The sequence below is a fragment of the Varroa jacobsoni genome, unplaced genomic scaffold (genome assembly GCF_002532875.2).
Source record: "Varroa jacobsoni isolate VJ856 unplaced genomic scaffold, vjacob_1.0 scaffold_1242, whole genome shotgun sequence".
NCBI lineage: Eukaryota > Metazoa > Arthropoda > Arachnida > Mesostigmata > Varroidae > Varroa > Varroa jacobsoni.
The window spans coordinates 13,684-33,986 of NW_019214144.1; the positions used below are offsets into that span (position 1 = coordinate 13,684).

At 36.3% G+C, this 20,303-nt stretch overlaps 4 protein-coding genes across 8 annotated transcripts; 2 read left to right on the top strand and 2 right to left on the bottom strand.

Moving 5' to 3' along the window:
• Mic26-27 (MICOS complex subunit 26/27) lies at window positions 1-3,244 on the bottom strand. 2 transcript variants are annotated; one of them, XM_022846519.2, is made up of 7 exons: window positions 3,142-3,244; window positions 2,211-2,315; window positions 1,787-1,912; window positions 1,165-1,264; window positions 595-777; window positions 185-291; window positions 1-104 (listed from the first exon to the last, which is right to left on the bottom strand). In XM_022846519.2, the coding sequence occupies exons 1-7, from the start codon at window positions 3,154-3,156 to the stop codon at window positions 96-98; spliced, it is 645 nt and encodes a 214-aa protein (XP_022702254.1). In that variant the 5' UTR covers window positions 3,157-3,244; the 3' UTR covers window positions 1-95. The 2 variants fall into 2 exon arrangements, with proteins under 2 accessions (XP_022702254.1, XP_022702253.1); XM_022846518.2 differs by having other exon boundaries at window positions 3,088-3,171.
• Window positions 3,245-4,873: 1,629 nt separating this feature from the next.
• CycH (cyclin H) lies at window positions 4,874-7,674 on the bottom strand. Its single transcript, XM_022846527.2, has 7 exons — window positions 7,206-7,674; window positions 6,844-6,967; window positions 6,554-6,714; window positions 6,179-6,327; window positions 5,779-5,931; window positions 5,532-5,643; window positions 4,874-5,138 (listed from the first exon to the last, which is right to left on the bottom strand). The coding sequence occupies exons 1-7, from the start codon at window positions 7,318-7,320 to the stop codon at window positions 5,008-5,010; spliced, it is 945 nt and encodes a 314-aa protein (XP_022702262.1). The 5' UTR covers window positions 7,321-7,674; the 3' UTR covers window positions 4,874-5,007.
• A 115-nt stretch (window positions 7,675-7,789) lies between these two features.
• LOC111267926 (bifunctional peptidase and (3S)-lysyl hydroxylase JMJD7) lies at window positions 7,790-17,497 on the top strand. Of its 4 annotated transcripts, none has more exons than XM_022846525.1 (6): window positions 7,790-7,832; window positions 14,689-14,926; window positions 15,091-15,273; window positions 15,597-15,811; window positions 16,044-16,306; window positions 17,071-17,497. In XM_022846525.1, the coding sequence occupies exons 2-6, from the start codon at window positions 14,783-14,785 to the stop codon at window positions 17,256-17,258; spliced, it is 993 nt and encodes a 330-aa protein (XP_022702260.1). In that variant the 5' UTR covers window positions 7,790-7,832; window positions 14,689-14,782; the 3' UTR covers window positions 17,259-17,497. The 4 variants fall into 4 exon arrangements, with proteins under 4 accessions (XP_022702260.1, XP_022702258.1, XP_022702259.1 ...); XM_022846523.2 differs by having other exon boundaries at window positions 7,795-8,008; XM_022846524.2 differs by having other exon boundaries at window positions 7,795-7,979.
• LOC111267928 (uncharacterized) lies at window positions 8,038-12,400 on the top strand. The gene is made up of 2 exons (XM_022846528.2): window positions 8,038-9,343; window positions 11,256-12,400. Exons 1-2 carry the CDS (start codon window positions 9,124-9,126, stop codon window positions 11,498-11,500), a joined length of 465 nt encoding a protein of 154 aa, XP_022702263.1. The 5' UTR covers window positions 8,038-9,123; the 3' UTR covers window positions 11,501-12,400.
• Window positions 17,498-20,303: the final 2,806 nt, after the last annotated feature.

A 20,303-nucleotide genomic window follows, 5' to 3' on the forward strand; every position in this document is an offset into this window, starting at 1 on the left:
TTTGACTTATGAAGCTTTATTCGGTCTTCAACATTTTTAAATTACTTAAAAAAACCTTACGTTGTATGGTAATATAAAATGTAAGTAATCTTCAATTACTCCTTCTGAAAGAAAAGAGAAACTTCTGTTAGTCAACGAATAAAAAATGCTTGCTCCTAAAAATAGCCTTTTAAAAAAAACGAACCTTTTCTGCAGAATTGCCAAACAATGACGAGAATGACAAATCTGAAGGCATGTACTCCGACAGTTTGGGAAACTGAATCTTGTTCAAAGCAGCATCCAGCTCGTAGCCTAAAATACAGATCGTAAATAATAAATAAAAGTTGTTGCTACTATCTTCTGTTGCAGCGACACGATTTGCAGATGAAACAAATCTGTTAGGTAAACCAATGTGATTGATATGTTAGGGAGCGTTCGTTGTAGATTACTCTTCTCGTACTTTTTGTAATCACGAAATTCATATAAATACATTTAAAATTTAGTACTGACGTGTTATACATGCGAATATCTTAACACAAAGCTTTTACCACTACCTACGGAAGGACCACAACGAGGATAATATATATGTCAACAGCACAATCAGTTTCCACTCACCAGTAGCAGTTTTGACGGTTGCGCATACGACAGTTTTCGTCTCTGTTTTGTACTTCTTGTACTCTTCAGGATAAACGTTCGCGGCCACAGCAGTAGCTCCAATGGAACCGAAAATCAACTTCCGGAAAAACCCACGACGAGCAACGATCATGCCTACCAGACCACCGCTAAGAATCGCGATTCCTTTATAGCAATGAAACAAAGAAATGCATAGAATAGTGATTATAATAATTACTATATTACGAAGCGTAAAGTATAAATAACCGCACGACTTTTTTATATAAAACAAAGGGGATACCTATTTTTCAACGTGTGAACAGAACAGCTAGCAAGAGCATACGATTGCAGTTTACCTAGCGTGCAACGGATACGAGAATAGATTCTATGAGGTATAGAAATATTGGATCTATTGGGCATATGTAGCTATATTTTGCTTGGAACATTTTGGTAAATCATCCCCATATTTACAGCTGCTAGACCCTATGGCAAACTTGAATAATATATCGGTGGCTGGACCTAGTAAACTTTTAGACAACTGTGATGTAAAAAGTCTTAATAGGTCATCATTACCTCGAACAGTCGTGTTGCCTTCGCTGGACACATACTTCCAGGAGGATTTCGTATGAGCTACAGCAGTGTCGACAATCTCAACTCCACGATCACTCATTTGCTGTAGTCACCAAGAGGACATACGACGATGTATAACAAAAAAACCGTATTATATGTTACTTATAGTTTCCAAAATAATGATATTTTGATAATTAAATAACAAAGATTCCAGTTTAAATCGAATGAACGCGTATGTAAATAGAGGGCTATGTTTAGTAAACTATAAAAAGTTGTAGAAAAGGGTAGAATGAAGTTGAAAGTCGTTGGTGGAAAAAAATGTTTTTTGGTACGATTCACATGAATGGTTTAATGTATTCATGTATATATATATACTAAATTAATTTTAATATCTATTACCTGCTACAAAATGAAGGCAACGTTCAAAAACTTTAAGACTTAGAATTGGCTATGATTTATATACCGAACATCTCACCTTGGTAGTCATTCCGATCATGTTCAAGCAAAACCCATGTTTAGAATTAGATGTTATGCAATGATTTTACGTACTTCGACTAAAACAGAAAAACCAGCAAAATTATTTTTTACAGAAACTATGTATTTTTCCTTCTGGTGTTATCTTTACCTTAATAGCCATAAGTGTGGGCGTAACCGCAAGCCGAACTCCTTTAACAGCAGCCTCTAGCTGGCACGGAGTTGCTTCAATGACATCAAATTTTGAGGGACACTCCGGACAACCGTACAGCGGCAGCTGGTTCATCCCAGATGTGGATAAAAAGGAACAAGCAGCACACATATATAGACTTAATAAATGAATCCGTCTAGATTATTGACAGAAGATCGGTTTAGAAGACTGATGAATATACTATACATATTACAAAGAGTAATTCAGTTAAAATAAAAATAAAGAGCTAAGTTGGCTTCGAAAAAAATGTTATTATAAACTACTATGAATTCTGATTACATGTTCGTATGTTATGATTATATATTAGCATGTCAGATCTGGAAAAGCTTTCCTGATCTATTAGAATTACAAATAAATAGCATACCTCCTGGGGTTTGAACATCTTTTTTCCAACGCAGCAAGGCTTGCATTTCTTCTCCGCTTCTGAAGCCTTGACCTTCGTTGCTTCTGCACACTGAGTCTTGAGCATCTTAAAAAATGTTCATCACAATATTGAAGGCACCTCGTCTATTCTATGGATTACTGACATGATAATGATTCCTTTTACATTTAAAAATGTCGCACCCATTACACGCGTTAAGTAAAAGACCCAGTATCGAATACATTATCTAACTAAATGAGAAATAATTTATAAAGTTACTTTTTATTATATGTAGAGGATGTAACAACCCAGAAGGGTCCGCTTAACCAATTTTTGGGCTCAGTCGTCACGAACTCAAGCGTTATAAAAAGCCCTTAACGTTCGAACTCCTATGCTATAAAAAACATTTGTCCTTTAGAGCTTACTTTCTGTTATGTAGTTGAAGATAGCTGATTAAATAGACTGAATATATTACAGCAATGAGGTAAGTAATAATTAGCCTATAGGTAATCAATAGTACTCTTAGACCTGATTTCAATTTCTATAAGAGTATTTACTTGAAATTTCCACATATTGTAGGTAAATGATTAAATGTCTTAAGAGATTATAATATGTATCGATTTTGCGAGAATATATTTGAATCGTCGTTAATGGTCATTAACTTGCCAGTTTTTTATTTTAGTTTTGAATTCAGTTGCAATGAATGATTGGCCTACTCCGGATCGGTGCTTCGTTTAGTTATTATTAGAGTTATCTGAATTCGTGTCGCAGAACTCGAACGTAAAGTAGGTCACCTCTATCGGTGGCCACACTATTTCAACAATTGATTATGTGGTAATGGTAACAAGATCTGAGAAAACACTTAAAAGATCCTACTTACAAGTAAGTAATGAAAATATGAGGTTCTTGTGCAAAGTTTTTGAAAAAAGCTTACCATGATAGGAGCCATGGCTATCTTGCAAAAAAACACCAGAACCGCACTATTCAGGACACACAAACCCAACAAAACACTTTCGTAGGGAGAGAGCGCAGAATATAAGCGGCGAATCTCGAACTCACATGGGGGCTTTTAAAGAAAATCTTAAGAAAGCTGCTGACCAAGAATTTTGCTTTGAAATGATTGATGTTTGATAAATTCTGTTCCGTGCATTAGTTGTAATACTATTCTGCAATTTAGAAGTCGTAGAACTTGTGATCATATTATGTAGTACATGTGCTTTAAGTAAGCAAAACTCCATAAATGGACTGTAATAATAATATGTATATGTTGCAAGGTTTGGCAATCCTATCCCAAAGGAGAACATATCAAGACTCGTAAGGATAAAGACCATTTTTCTGTGAACTAATAATTATTGCAAGCTTTTTTATTGTCAAGGAAGTCATTTTCGTAGCGGTCAAACCATTTGCTTAGCAGAAGTCGCGTTTTAGAATAGAACTCACAACACATTTTTTGCGGCGTGTTCTACAATAACAACTAATCACATTATTACTTTTTTATTTGGCACCTATTTTTGTCGTGATGATGTAGTGGTAACGTGCTATTTTGTACAGTTAGTGCACATCTAACTTATTTCTGATGTAGATGGCAATAGATCTAAAGAAGTAGATATTATCTTAAAGTTTGTAACTATACGACACAGTAATTGTCGAAATCAAAACTTTATTCAACTAATTATAAAACCATTCATTTGAATTAATACAGGTGTTGTACTGGCAAGAAAAAAATTTAGCATGCTTAATTTATTGTAGTCAAAAGGCTGTGCTATCTACGCGAAGAAGTTAAGTAATCTCATCAATACGCGATTAAGTCATGTATAGCTAAATGCACCTATAACCAGCAAAACGAAGTAATACTAATAGGTAATGGAAAAATTGATTACTTATACCTCATTTTATGACAATCAATCAACATTGGTTTTTGTCAGGTTACGGATTACGTTTATGAAAATGTCAGTTTACGCACTTCATTTGCAACACTCTCACTCACCTTGGATGTTTCATCGAATTCGTTTTCAACTGAGCTTGCTCTTGATAAATATCTCTATACATACATTATTGTGATAAAACATTTGAATAAACTAAATCATTACATTATATATATGATAAAGCTATATATTTCCGTAATTGTGCTACTATTTCTTTTGTTTTTTCAAAAAAGTAATAGTCCGCATGGACTGCAGGTATTTGTATAGCTCTTCTTTTTTGTTATATTGTTTAGTTGGTTTTTAAATTTCAATTGGTGAAACATGTAGCACCACTTTGATCAACAAGCCACAACTCAAACAGATAACTTGAACTTGTTTAAGTATGTACGATCCATTTTAAATATATGATCTAAGTTTTACATTTCGACCGTTCTGATTATTCGTTTTCTCTCTAAACGAACCATCCGTGCTCCTTCTACTATTTTCTGTATTAATTGTCCTAGAATTATCACCATTGTTGTACATAAACGTTGCGCCATTTCTCTCAAATGGAAACTCAGTTTATAATCTGTACTCATTTGGCTAGAGTTAATTCTGCACGTTTCCTTTCAACAATTTATTGTTCTTGTTATGCCTCAAATGATGTTTCTTGCCCGGTACTAAGGCCACTAGTATTAAGGCATTAGTACACCACTATTAAGACATTTAAAAACGGTAAAAATTTAGGTTAAAAAAAACGCATTTGTAAAGCTTAACTGAAAATTCTGCTCGTTATTTATTTCCGTATAACGCTTTGTTCAGCATTATTATATCCTATCCAACTGAAAATTTGAATATATGTACACACGAATTATAATGAACCTATATAAAACCTGTTACTCGTCCATATCCTCGAACCGTCCTTGTTTGTTCGAGCGTTCCTCCTCAGCCTCCATTTTTCGTTTGTAGGCCGTCGAATCAGGATTATTTTCTTGATTTCGACACTTCTCCAGCTTTTTCTCAATTTCTATGATAATAAGTAATAATAATTAAGTAAAGCTACAATTGTGTTTAGTAATATCTAACAAAATATTTCAATAGCTTCAACTATTTAAGGCAACAAATGTACCAAAAAATGTACGAACTTATGAAGGACTAGAAATTGCTAAAGTTGAAAAACTTTAAACAACGATTCAAAGAATCTTCTTCTGAAATCTGTGCAGTATAATTTATACGCCAATAAACATAATGTATACTGTAATAGTACACATATACCATATTTCATTAAGACCATAGTATGACATAAAGTCAGAAATAGAACTTTTGCGTTACCACGTATAACAAAATTAGCATAGTTCGGGACATCCATAAGCCTGGTAACGAGAACAGTATCAAAAAAATACATGTAAAGTCTATTTACGTTTTACTTGTTCTTTCGCAGGCATGTCTATCGCCTTTATCATCTGATGCATTTCCTTGCAAATCCTTCGTGCATGAGCCAGCTTTTCAGGAGGTGCATCCTGGAATAAGATCTTCAACAGTCGTGAAGTTTGACAGATGATTAGTTATACTTTGCAAAAAAGCTTGTCAGGCACGTAACTTAAGGATATCAATTAGATACAGCATTTTAAAAATATAGAATCAAATAAAAATACTGGCAATTTTACATTGAGATATTCGTTGCAATCGAATTGTGCCTTGTTGACAGCATACACGACGCCGGCCAATGCAATCTGACTCGGAGCGAACAGGAGGCTAGCATCTGTCAGAAGACTGCGATCCAGAAAATCATCCATAAGTGGACGTAGATTCTCTGCATCCTGTAATTAGTCCAAAGCAGACAAATAGTCAAAATATGACTATTTCCTGATACAAATAGGTACCGAGGATTATTATTTAATAATAGTTAATCGGTGCGTGACGATAACAGTGTTCAAAAACTTCGCTGACGAGTTGATGAAGCGTGGTTGCTTATCTTCAGATAGTGTTATAATCGATAAGATGTATATGGAATTGAATGTTTATTAAGGAAGCGATATATACCGCAGCAAATGCGGTTTCACTTACCTGAATAATATGCTGCATCCTAGTTTTAATGTCAATCAGAAGTCCTTCTACTGGTCGATAAGGATTGTGCACAGTAAGATGGTAGCGAAGATGCTGCATCAAAAGCAACTCGTTTGAAAGAATTACATCTTGCGCTTTTTCCCTATCACCTAAAACAAATAGGAGCGAAACAATAAAAAAAAGTGTCCAGTGTCAAATTGAATGATTCCATCAACAAAATGTAATCTAGTTCAATTATTTTATTCGAAGCTAAAAGTAAATCCAACAGTTACCACAAATTATAAATTCTATACGGTGTCAAGATTTCTTATCGTCTCCTTCTTAACAAATACAACATGTTTTATGTACGTGTAAAAATCACATTTACTTTTGTACCTTTGACATTATTGACAAATTGCGTGATTGATACGTTGAATTCTTCAACTTTGCAAGCTAGGTATACACATGTAACGATCATGTGCTTAGGATGAAGATCCATGACCGAATTACGCAGATAAAAGCGTTTGAAATAAGCTAACGAGGTGCCCATGACGGCTCTGTAAAAAAAAATCACTTTCTTTGTCATATTATATAGTTATAGACTCATGTTATAACACGATTTATAATACACTGAAGATTATTTTCCATACAAAAAGTACTAGTTAATAAATGAAAGAATGATATACTTGGGTACAGGCGGTTGGAATTTTTTGCAAAATTCCCGAAGGAGGAATTCGTAGTGTCGGTACAGCATTCGCTCCTCTGAAGGGAGAAGGTAAGTATCGTAAATATCTTCTGTTGATGGTCGACCTACGCAAAAAGAGATAGAACTTTTTTAAAGAACTGCATCTCCCCTATCTTACATCCCCTATCTCCCTATACTTACATTATTTGACTTAGACAACAATTCAGCACTACACTTTGTGTTTCAAGATATTCAGAACTACTTTTTTTTTTGCTGTACGCGTCTCAAAAATATCACAAGAAACCAAGCATCTGATAATAAGATATTTATCTGCTTACATTCTTCCACTGCCGAAAAACTTACCATCTCTGGCAATTGTGTTTTGAATGTAATTTGTGTTAGATGCCTCTCTTAAATTCGCTAGCTCCCGTTCACTGCAGAACATCCAGTACTTTCGCTGCGTCGAGTGTGAGAACATCTTGTTGCTGTTAATTAATGAGTATTCTTGTTTACCTAGACAGTAGTTTCAACCATTACAAGTTACATCATTGATCGCTAGCCTCATCACTTCCAGAAATCATTGTTTTTTTGTTGTAAGAATTGTTACTTCGTACCACTTCGAACTTTTATATCACAGTAGTTGATTCACTTGACACACGGATAACAACTTCGCACTGTCTTTTCTGGATGCATTGGTGTGGTAACACTAACTGTCCTTAAAGTTAGTATTAGCCGATGCAAGACAAATCAATGAGTGCCGGGAAGTGCATGAACGCAGACCGCTAGAATTTGTAATAACACCTGCTGCTTGACTCCACAGTTCTCTTCAGCAGGCCCTCGTGATACCCACACAAATGGGAGCGAACGGCAAGTGTCTGTTTACGTTCGGAAAAGGGTGCCACAATAGTATCAAGCACGTGCCACGATACCCTTTTAACAAAGGGTCAGTCAATTGCTTGAGAGGTGATTATGTGTGGAAAGTAACAGTACGTGAGTGGTGCCTTTCGTTAAACTAGAAACCCAATATTGTAATGTGCCTTTAACTGCCTGTAGCCGATTTGAGGGAATCTCAAGCAAATTGGTTTTTTCCTGATTTAAAAGGCTGTAATACATTCAACCGGTCCGCCAGAAACAAGTGTAAAATTTGTGGTTAATATATCTGTGTTGTACGTGTTCATAATGCGACATATCTTCTACTTTATTGTCGTAACAAAAAATGTTTACTTAATATAGTAGCTAAATACTAGACGCATACTTTTTTACAGTATTAATTTTTTAAAGAATTTTCGAACTGATGTATTATATCGGGACATTCAATGTATAGTTATAAATATGCAAGAATCGAATAACATGTTGGGAATTTGCTGTAAATTTCATCGTGGTTATATCAGAACTCGGTATAATAGAAATCAAAGTTAGTTTGACGCAATCTACTCGTCACCAAACACGCGTTTTGGTGGGTAATATCCACAAGAAAATAATAATTTTCTTTTAATTAATGTTTCAAATGATTTTTACTAATGACGGAAACGTGCAGAAAATATAGATCTCACATAAAAACATAATGTATATATATAGTCTGCACTGTTAACACTTGTGACAGTTTCTCTGTTGGTCCTACACTTTATATTTTAAGCTGTTAGATATTAGTTTATATTTTGCTTCTTCACTATAAAATGATGGTTATGGGTATATTGATCAGTAGTTAACTTAGTTACCTATATTTTGTTATGTGTGTCCCTAATGTGACGTATAGTTACGATCACGACCTCAATAGGCTGACAAATGATACTGAGAGCCTTTTTGACGATTTCGTCATTGTACTTGTACGGTATACGAGAAATATACATAGTTTACTCATATACAATCCACGCATACTCATCATAAAACAAACACCAACGACAACGAACCACAACGTATCACAATAGTACCACCATGCTATATCACAATAGCGGTGTGCTCGTGAATTGGCTTCGGCGAGGAGGTGAGAGCTCCTCTCTGGTCGAATCGCAGGCTTTTCCATCATCGCAGGTTGTGTGATGAGTCCATGTATGTGTGTGTTTTAAATTCGAATTCGCTGTAGAACGTTGAACATCTTTCTCCTTTTCTACGGAGCTCCCCGAATCGCTCTACTAGCGGCGCGTGAGTGACCGGCCTGGTTTGTTCGCGATAGCCGATTGACCGTTAGAAAGTGCGTCTCTTGTATGGGAACTTTTGGTAAAGTTCTTAATTTAACCTGGTTCGCAGCGTTCTGTGCACGCGACGAAAAAGAGTAACAATAATGGAACAACAAATTGTATTTGTAACGCATGACGGAGAGTACCAAGTACAGGACATTCAGCCAGGCGAAGATGGAACAGAATTGGTACACGTCGAGGAGGCCGAACCCGGTGTCCATATTGGAACTGCTGACGGCGTTCAGGAAGAAGAAGCATGCCATCAGGAAACGTTGAAAGAGATTACCGCTGAGCCCATGGATGATCTAAATCTCGAGTGTGAAGGTAGGTGAAGCACTGTGAAATACTCTTTCGGCATCGTAGTCTATGCGGAGAATAACTTTTAAAAAGTGTACAATCGTAGTAACAAACTGTATAACTTATTAACTGTATGAAATACTTAAATATACGATGCTGAAGATGACCGCTGTACCCTTCATTATTTAGTTGTTCCTGTGAAAATGTCAAAATCTACGTAAGACAACGCATAGTAGGGTAACAAGTGCTTAACCATTTTGTTTTCAAGGTCAATCCACACTGGTTTAGATTTTTTAATGCGGTTGATTTTAAGAGTACATGCATACGTACGGTTTCTAATTGCAATGATTATAAATTTTGAATTTTTTTTTAAATGCCAAAGAATCATTGCCGAAATGTTATTTTTTTGTACCAGAACTCACCTTGGTAATGTTCATGTTACCACCTATTAGAAAATTTCGAGCTCGCTCAAAATGACCAATGGGGAATCGCTTATTTAGCTAAAAGATACAACTTAGTTGAACCAATCAGAACGCAGAGCCATTATGGCTCGCAATGTCTTAGTTTGTATTGCATGTTTATATAAGTCAAAACAAAGTGTGGATTTGTACGATAAAGCGCCAAAAAAACTGCTGACGTCACAGTATTGGTTAATTACGGGTAAGTTCAGTCATGCAAAACCATATATTTCAAGGTTCTGAAATATTTCCCTTGGTAATAATATGTAAAAGTGTCTGAGCTATGTTGAGGAAATACGAGCGGTAAAAACATAGTAAACATGTGTAGTTGCCCATATTTAGTACAATTGTCAAAGGCTGGGGCAGAATGTCGTTTTACCATGGACTTAAATTAGAGGATTGGGCTCATTGACCGTTTCTACGGAAACGGTTTAGTATGACAGTGTCGCTCACTGCACGGTAGAAAAGCTTGCCTAGAGTTTACTGTAACTGAAACATATGAATGAATTTAATACATCGAAAGTAAAAAGGTACCTTGTTACAGCGGTCAAAGTTATATCAGTTTTATTGCTAATTAAATTGTAAATAAATTGTCATAAGTCATACTCGTCTAGAGTCTATTAGAATTAGGCGACAGAGAAAGCCGAGCGGGGATAGTAGTTTTTAGCAAAGAAACATTTTTTTTAAGAAATGAACACGACTTCCTTTTCAGCTTGTACCTTTGCGTTTAATCGCGCATGAAGTTATATTTACAGCCTTTATTATTGTTGATTTGCACGAGTATACTTGGACTTATACTATCATTTTACACTTTGGTCACGCTCGTTCTTTCTTGATAAACGCGATACAGCCTGCATTGTATTTTGGTTAATCGTTGAATATATACAAAACTTGATTCACACGCTGTAAGGTATTAGACTACAAACATTAAAAATATGATACCTCTGTAGGCAACAACATAGACTGCATTTGACAGCTTTTTTACAATCTCCAACACGCGACACCTTATTTCGAAAACTGACGACGTAGATTTTTTGGTGGACATTTTCTGTGTATCATTCTCGCTTCATCATTTATTGCTTTAAGCTTTTAGAGCCGAATGCACTTTCCCGTCATCAGCTCATTACTTTTGTGGTTGCTATTAGCTGCGCGGAAAAAGGTGTTTGGAAAGGAGGGAAGAAGTGGCACAACGTAGTTGGAAGGAAACTATTAGGACGGCAAACGGTATTGTTTTTCGATATGGCACTGTTTTGGTATCGGTAAAATCGACTAGCAGTACAATAGAGTGGGAACAAACTCTTTTGATATGTTACCAAAGCGAAGAGGACGAATAGTTGTCGATGGAGTGTAGAAGTAGCTGAGCAGGTATTCCAAGTATCGCTGTTCGTGATAGGAACTCTAAGCGATTTTTTCTATACATAGTGCATAAAGAAATAATTGTCAAAGAAGTCGCTCTTACACCGTCGTTGTCACGATTACAGAGGAAGCATTGGAGGCGTCTCCTGCAAAGCTGATGGACCGGGCCCGCCTAGTCAATTACCCTATCCCTGATCCGCGCCAAAAGCGCCGCATGGATCGTGAGGGCAGTATGATGCTTGCAGAACTCGTCAACCTACCAACACCTGTCATTTTGGAAAAGTTACGACAACTAGAGAATCTCGCACACATTCTTGGACAGCAAGAGATGAACGAGCTTACTCGAGCCGAAGTCCTAAATATCCTCTGAGCAAAAATAGATACCCACATGAATGAGAGAATAAGCATACCAACAAATGTGGCTAACGCAAGGATACTCTGCACAGCCACCATGGATGTTTGGTAATAGGCTAAATATGTCTTCGCTCAGTGACGAACAACAATCTCCGAGAAGTCGACATGTTAAGACTACAGTAGCCACTATTACTATTGTTTTTAGTAGTTTTTCAAACGATTTGTTTCAGCCAGCATTAGACAAACTCATCGCCTGTGGACGACTAGGTACACACTACGCGACTGAGTGTGACTTACCGTCGGGCCGAATGTGAACTATTCTATACAAACCACACATGCACACAGATAGCCACATAGTTCACGCGAAGCCCATACAACTACAAAACATACGTCTTCATACGCATTATTGTAAATCTTCTGTAAACTTCAAAGGGTTGGTCGTTGATAATCTGACCGGTTTGAGCAGGTCTAGTTAAATATGACACAACAACCAAAAAGGATCTGATTGGTGACGAATAGATTGTATACGTTTTGACAATGATAAATAGAATAGGAGAGCTGAGCAAGCTATGTTGCAAAAATGTTTTTTATAAGAACTATTACATGGGCGAAAGAAATAGACTCCTGGCATGCAAATCACAAAGAGGCCATTCCGATATACCCTATGCTTTAATGGAATAGTAGAAATATCTGAGCATAATTCGTTACTCAACAACGAATAATAACGTGTTTAAAGGAGATTGTGGTAAGGATACGGAGATAGGTGTATATGTTTATTAAGAGAGGCTAAAGAAGATGCAGCTACTGAGTCAACACTGGCAAACCTATTGCTAATAATAATAATGGTTATAATGAAGCATATATTTATGTTATCGTGGTTAACGGAAAATATAGAATTGTATTTGGTTAAAGTAAACTGTGATTGTACTATTTCAAACGAATCGATAGGTTCATTTTTGACTTCATTGCTGGTATAATTCTTGTTAATAGATATAAATTTGATAGATACTTGCGGTTCTCAAGAGCAACGAATAGGTGCAAGTTCAACTATAGCAAATAAGTTGAGCCCTTAGCTCTCTAAATTAGCGATAAGGTGTCTTTAAAGAATTTGGAATTGTTAGCGAATTCAGATCTTCTAGAGAATGCACTAGCAAGTATAATAAAGAATCGTTTCTAGCAAGGAGCCACATTTTGGGTCATCAAAAAGGCATTAATTTTTTTTTTATTTAAAATCAAAGGTTAGTAAAAGTTTTGATAACGTGTGGTATTTTGACTAGGATGCGCTCCGTGGAACATGTCTGGTAGCCTGTGGGCTAGAGAAACAAGGTGGAAAGAGATGGTTCGCAATATTTTCCTTATGCAGCCTAGACTATGGTATAAAATGTTGCTTGTTTTTTATTGCCATTAGGCACGTCAATTAAAAGAACAGTAAAACTTACAATGTTAACAATGTTAAATAGTTACTAAGGGTCTGTTATCATATCTCTGGTAAAATAAGCACTCCAGCGTAAAAAAAACTCAGAAAAATCGTTAATTTCAATTTAAAATGCCTAGAGGGCAAATTTAATCCGTATGGCTTGGCATGATAGAAATATTGACCTTGACTTGTCTCTGTTTGATACAAGTAGTCATATAATGAGCGTTGGTTGCTTTCGATTGCCACAGGCGTTTGTTACCTATTGAAGGACGTTTCGACGATGTTTAATTGAAGCTTACTAGCAGTATGATTACCGGCTTGTTGAGAGAAAAGCAGTCTGTGTGCTTGGTATAGAATATTGCATGTATATATATATATATACATGCAACATTCATTACGCTTGAATTCGCTATCTACTGGAGTGTTTGTTAGGCCATTGGACAGAATGCTCAATATCGTTAAAACTGTCTCCCTTGTTTCCAGAAAAACCTGTACCGCCTTTGCCCAAACAGATTGCCTATGCGCTAGTATAAAACCAATCGATTTTTGTAATGGTTCTTTATTGTTAATGTTTGTCTTAGGAGAGGTGGGAGCACTGACTTCCAGATTCTGGTTCACTTGGCGCGCTTTTTCAAGGCTAAAGTGACTAGTTATATAGGTGAAACCTGTTGTATAGTGACCAGACTAGCCGCTGCAATATCATTATTTCGCATTAAAGTAGTGAGCAAGAAATGCCGCAAGGTTTTTCTTTGTTTGCAAATGGAAAACAGTGATTCTATAATAAATTGTAGTTCTACTGTATTTTATAGACGCATATGCTCGTATCTAATAATATATGATACTTTGGACGGTTATGTAATGTCTCACGCGACATATACAATAATATAAACATTTTATTTAGATATCAATAGAGCAATGCTAGTCTATGTGAAGTATATGTAGAGACGAGCCTAACCTAAGTACATATACAAAACAATTTTAAAGGTAAATATGCAGAAATATTCAGATGCACCCGAACCCGTTTTCAAACTGGACATTTTTATTGTCAAATGACCAACTATTTCTAAAAGAACCCAATTTCTAAAATTCTGAGGCGCCTGCAGCAGCTATAAGAACTTGTTTACGCGAATTCCATGCAGCACATGGTAATTAGTGATCGAAAGAAGATTCATGTTAGCAGAAAGTAATTGCTAATTTTTGTTCTATTTGAGACGAGATCTTAACACCTAGTTGCAGCTGTCCCTCTTTGCGCGTAGAGAAAGTATTATCTGACAACGTTGATGTGATGAACATTTAACAACTGGAGTAGCATTTCGAAGCGTACGTATGCAATTTAACCGGTGAGCATGGGTAAAATATCTGGACAGCTTAACAGCAAACCTTTAACAATGAAAATGGCCGATTGTATTTCACAGTTTGTTACAACTGTGTTCATGCAGAAAATTTAATCCTGGTTAGCAGACAGGAAAGGCTTCCTGAAGTTAGACATTGCATATATAAACGGTCCAGTCACCTATGATGCAATTGCCATAGGAATTTTAAGTCAAAGAACTGCAACGGATAGGTTTAAAAAGGTGACGAACGATTTTATGCAGTTCTGAAATCTTTTGCCGCTAATCTTGAGAATGATTTAATTTCGTTAAATTGATTTCACATGTTTACATTTTGGGACTTTGACAAAGTTGTTTGGTGCGTCTGAAATTTTTCGTCACAAAGCTGTTCATATTTTTTTCATAGATTTTTGTATTTAGTATTGTGCTAACGTGACTACTATGTTATACTTTCAGTTGGAAGTCAAATAATTATTTGGAAAAAGAGATACACTTACGATCTTCAAAGACTACTACGTGACAGTGCTGACTACAAGTAAAAGAGACAGGAATGTCTCCAGACGACCTGGAATGTGTTGGTGCTCTTTTCACAGACCTCTGCGTTGATTCTGAAGTGGCTCGAATAAAAGGACTGCCCGACCCTTTACAGTTCTACAGAAGTTTTGTTAGTCCCAATCGGCCCGTCATAATAGAAGTACGAGTGGTTTAGTCTAATGCTAAAGAGAAATTGTTTTTTTCCTTTTTCATCCCATTGTCCACCTACCCCTTTAGCTGTTGGACACTAATTATTCTTATAAATCTGTTTATTTCAACTTTTATAGCACACTTTGAAAAGCAATGCATTTGTTTTGTTACCAGGGTGCTTGTGCCTCATGGCCAGCTCTTCGTCGATGGACCAATGAGTACCTAAAAACTCTAGATATGCTAATCACTGTTGCTATTACACCTGACGGCTGGACGGACGCTATCCGAGGCGGGAAGTTCTGTCTTCCATATGAGACCCAAATGTCTTTCGCAAACTTTATAGAAGCCATGGAAAAGGTGTGATTATAAGCGAGAAATGAGTGTTACGTTTAAACCTATCTGTATCCTTATCACTATCGTTTCCTATGTATTTCCTGTATCGTAAACCTATCGTTATCATTAACGTTTTGTATTGACAAATGGCGAGCTAAAGCATGATTCATTCGGACGAGTATTAATGTAACCACTGGGCATACAATTTCCGTGAACGTATTAGATTGAGTTTTAAAAACACAAACATGTGAGGAGTGCTTTAATGCTTTTGCCACGTATACCGCAACTACATCCCTAATAGGTTACATAAGGCTCATCATAGTTTGTTTTTCTTATGCACATGACAGCCTCGCTCGGATGAAGTTTTGTATATCCAAAAGCAGAATTCGAATCTAGAAGATGAATTCAGCTCTTTGTGGAGTGACATCACGCCCGATTTGCGGGATTGGGGCTCACAAGTTTTCGGAGCAAATCCTGACGCCAGTAATTTCTGGATGGGCGACCATCGAGCCATTACCTCGATGCACAAGGACCATTATGAGAACCTTTATGCGGTTGTCAGGTAAGATGCAGACTACATTAGCTTTTTTTCTTTAAAGCCTATTTAGATATAATTTTCGTAACAGCGACTGGTAATTATACTAACAACTATATTTTATAGTACATATTAATTGATTTGATTATGTTTATGTATGTTGACCACGTAAACTACTATAGCCTTTTTATAGTTCACACACTGAATCACATTTCCTTTATTAACTTTCGCGCCATATTTAATATTCGATATATTTTAGAGGCTACAAGACGTTTACTCTATGTCCGCCTCACTCGATACTGCGAATACCGCATCGACTATGCAAAAACTTCATGCACCGACGTCACAATAACAATGATGGTATCCTTTCATCCGGGACATCTTATAGCTGCTCCGGCAGCAATGAAACATCTCAAAAAAGCCAATGGACGTTAGAGGAAACACAAGGCGAAACCCTTTGGGTGGACGGCCGCCCTGGCGAATGGCCTGGTGTCCAATGCCTCAAAACAGTACTGAAGATGGGTGAGGTTATTTGCTTTGTAATTCAAACCAAATTGAACTGTTTGGCGAAGGCGACAATATGAATATTATAACAGGTTGTTTACAGCAGAGCTATATTATATAAAGTTAATGAAATGTAAAATTGAAGTAGAAGAAAAATGGCCTAAAAACTATAAGACAACGATAGAGTAATATAAAACAAAATATTCATATACCTGGCTCCCTAAGGATTATTAAAAATTACCTATTTTACGGTAGTTTAACAATACCCTGATCCTACAGTAAAAAGGGAATGACTCGTATGGCAATAATCACACAACAGTGCAACTTTTAGGCGTTGAAAACATTAAGTGCAAACGACAGAAACAATATTAAAGAAACCATTTTAAATATTTAAGTTATCCCATTATTTGTAAAAAAATGCGTGAAAAGTCCCTGGTTTTTCTTATCTGCCAGTTTGTCTTGAAAACCTGTCGTTAACCCTTATCGCTCCTTGGTGTGCAATATAAGCAGAAAAGCTAGAAAAGGACTAGAAGATTTTTCATCTATTACTGATGCTCTGCTTGAACCACATAGGTTAAGTAAATTTATCCAAGCTTTGCAAAGTTAATGCTTGCATTTCATTAGCCTCAAATATTTAGGAGTAGGCTTTCGTAGTGGTTTGTATATATTATACTACTATAGTTATATGGCAGTTATATAGTGCTATAGATATATGGTATTTTTATATTACCGAGCACTACTGACTTGACTAATTGAGTTTCTGAATTTTTATGTATTTCTAGGTGACGTTTTATACCTACCTTCGTTATGGTTTCACCAGGTTCAACAGTCACATCAAAGTATTGCTATTAATTTTTGGTTTGATATGAAATACGACCAGAGGTACTGCTATTTCAAGATGGGTGAACTACTGAATACAACAACTGCTCCATATACGCGGCAACACCTCTCTAAAGCAGGCCTGCATTAATAAATTAGCGATTAATCGGCCAGCTTTTACCAACGTTTATTGATGTTACTTATCTATTTTCGACACGCTGTGATTCATCGGGTGTGCTGTACAATTAGGTCTTGGGGTAAATGGAAACACTCTTTGAATCGATGAGGTTCAAATACGATCACGCATTATTTAAAATAATTTCGGTTTGGGAAAGATTCAAATACATTTATAATAAAAGTAAATAGCATCTATGTGAGTTGCTCAACTAAGCAAGGATAATTAATACTGCAATATTTTAGGAGAATCCTATGATGATTGGCCTGTGTTTGTAGGTGAATAGGTTTGTAGGTTTATACTCTTAGTTTTGAATCGGGAAGGTGGCGTTAAAGGTATACGACAGGTTTCTTTAGTAAAAAGAAATTTCCAAGGTGACGAATTTTTTGTCACACTACTACAACGGAACAGCGAACCTGAATTTATATAGCAAAGTATATTTTCATAATTATCGACAAAAAAACATGATCTCGAATTTAACAAATAAGTCGAATTCTAGTGTATTAGTGGAACAGCTTTGGCAGAAATAAAAAGCCTGGGCTTGTCCTAGCAACTGAAGAGCTAATAACCGGATTCTTGGAAATAACGAAGTCCGCGAGTCCAACGTGGGTAGGTAAGTAACGACTCGTTCCGTGTATGGGGAGTCCATAACACATGGCAATGTGTTATGGCACCCCCATATGGCAAGCTCGATACATTCGACGCTAATTGAGCTTAATTGATATTGACACCGAGTCAAAGAGAAAACCCAGAGCTGTAAAGTACTTAAGCCGAACCCTTGATAGTGTAGACTAAACAAGTTTAAGCTTCGGATGCTTGAAGTATCTGTTTTCAAATGCATTCTTAAGCATTTACTGATATTTTAAATAAGCGTACGTATATTCATAAATGAGTGAGCTCTTGTTAATGTAACGATGAGCACAATTTTATGGAACGCCCTGCTTTAGTAGTTTTATAGTACTGAGGAAATATGAAACATATGGGAACATGTTCGATAAGCAATTTTATTAATGTGCTGAAAGGCAAAAAGGATAACTCTATATTTAGACGAAAACAACAAATTTTATAGATTTTTATTGCAATTTTTTTTATTACACATGCAGCGAGAAGTCATTTCCATATTGGCACTGGCTGTTATACTCTAATATAAATTTAAACAGAAGAAACAGTGGTAGTAGCACAGAACCGTAGAGATGAACTGTCATGCGAAAAATGAGTTTTACAACCATATACATCGAGGTGTATAATGCTGTGCTAGGTATATAAAAATGCTTAATCTTCTTTATTCGGCTTTTGGATATCAGTTGTTACACCAGAAACAATGTAGGCGGACCCTCTAATTCCGGAATCTCAGAAATAAGAGAATATCGATTTTCTATCATAGGACAAGCTTATGTTACTACAATTAAGGCCCCAATTGGTCCATAGGGAGGGTTATTTAATCTATATTTTGTATAGATTAGGATAGGTCTAATTGTTGTCGTAAAATTTGCTGTATAATATATACTACTAAAATATATACTAACGTATAACGCAGGAAGCCAAGCGTACGATGCAACCTTTAATGGCAGTACTGTAATTCCGGAATCATTTACATGATGGCGCGCCTGAGTTGAGACTTTGATCCTTAAGACTATTAAGTCAAACAAATATGTCATCCTTGACGGTCATGTTTATTTATTATAACCACCATTTACTGAGATTGCAGTTTCGATTTGGGCCCTAAGTTGCTTAAAGGGTCATTTCGAATGTTTTCTTGGCGATTCTGCGAACGCTTCTTTGACAAAGGCGGTAGTAAGCCAGTCGACGTTGTCATGTAAAGTCTTGTCAAACGTTTCAATAATGCCACTACACCTTCAATTGGGGTCTTAAAACTTTATCATTTTCAATATTTTTTTTTTATAACTTTTTAATTGTAACCACGCGTCGCTCGATATTGGTATATGTAAATTAATCAAATGTCACGAAACACGCCACATATAAAGAATATCAGAAGGATATAATTTCGGGCTTGTCTTTCCAAAATGCATAAGCCCAGAACAGCCCAAAAACTTGAAGGGGCGAATTGTTAAAGCTTAATTGGATTTAATTGGCGACTGTCATTCTCCCGTCTAAAGCGGCAGTCGATTTTCTTTTTCGAAACCCTAAATCTATTAGTAATAACGCTTTGGGCCATGTTGGTTAATTTGTGAGCTCCTTAGATCTAAATTCTATTGAGAATCTTCCAGTTTGCTTTCTGCAAATCTTCGGCAGATTTTCCGCATGAAAGCTAGAAATAACTTAAACTGTCGATTTCGGTAATAAGAGAAAATTATTAATCTCGGTGGGAGTTCGTTTAGCAAAGAATGATTGGATAATTGATTTCTCTCAAATTGCGAAAACAGCACACTGTGGTCGTTGTTGCTTTATTTTAGTAAAAATTAGTTTCATTCTGGTGCCAGGAATAGAGACGAGGGTATGCTCGTTAGGATAAAAAGCCTATCAAAGCATTTCTCAGTTTGAACGCATTACCTAGTATTACATGCGGTCCATGCAGATTTTCATACGCAAGGCATTGAACGACACCAACAAACCAAGCTAAAGCATGCAGGCTGGTGAACCCTTTACAGCGCATGTGGGAAAACTACAACTAGCTTAGTCTTTTTCCTCCGTCAGCCTGACGTTTTTTCAGGCACTGCAACAAATGCATTTCCGTGTTGTCACCTACATTTATGTTTTGCTTATGCTATTTAATAGAGCAGCACCGGAAAGGTGTCATCTATTTTTGTACGCACGTTAATATGATGAAAGGCCATATTTGCTTTGTATCACTCTTTACTAGATTAAGTTATGCTTAAAGCAACTCGGCTGACTTGCCAGTTTCTGCCTAAGGCAATCCAAAAAAGATTAAGTTTCGTTCCTAAACAAAATCTTCGTCAAATAAGCAATATCACAAAGCATTATCAAAGTACTACTCTGCGGTTACGTACAATCTACGCACAGAGGTATCACATTATTCAATTTGGTGCTTCATTATATACA

Bases quoted from the DNA above. Each gene is read 5' to 3' on its own strand.
- Mic26-27 (XM_022846518.2), bottom strand. From the start codon at position 3,156: ATGGCTCCTATCATGGTAAGCTTTTTTCAAAAACTTTGCACAAGAACC. The intron at 2,316-3,087 runs GTAAGTAGGATC...ACATTTTTTAAG, and splicing joins CATATTTTCATTACTTACTT to ATGCTCAAGACTCAGTGTGC. The intron at 1,265-1,786 runs GTAAAGATAACA...TGGTGACTACAG, and splicing joins CCACACTTATGGCTATTAAG to CAAATGAGTGATCGTGGAGT.
- CycH (XM_022846527.2), bottom strand. From the start codon at position 7,320: ATGTTCTCACACTCGACGCAGCGAAAGTACTGGATGTTCTGCAGTGAA. The intron at 6,968-7,205 runs GTAAGTTTTTCG...CTTTTTGCGTAG, and splicing joins AAACACAATTGCCAGAGATG to GTCGACCATCAACAGAAGAT. The intron at 5,644-5,778 runs GTAAAATTGCCA...CGACTGTTGAAG, and splicing joins ATTGCAACGAATATCTCAAT to ATCTTATTCCAGGATGCACC.
- LOC111267928 (XM_022846528.2), top strand. From the start codon at position 9,124: ATGGAACAACAAATTGTATTTGTAACGCATGACGGAGAGTACCAAGTA. The intron at 9,344-11,255 runs GTAGGTGAAGCA...TCACGATTACAG, and splicing joins TCTAAATCTCGAGTGTGAAG to AGGAAGCATTGGAGGCGTCT.
- LOC111267926 (XM_022846525.1), top strand. From the start codon at position 14,783: ATGTCTCCAGACGACCTGGAATGTGTTGGTGCTCTTTTCACAGACCTC. The intron at 14,927-15,090 runs GTACGAGTGGTT...TTTTGTTACCAG, and splicing joins ATCGGCCCGTCATAATAGAA to GGTGCTTGTGCCTCATGGCC. The intron at 16,307-17,070 runs GTGAGGTTATTT...ATGTATTTCTAG, and splicing joins CAAAACAGTACTGAAGATGG to GTGACGTTTTATACCTACCT.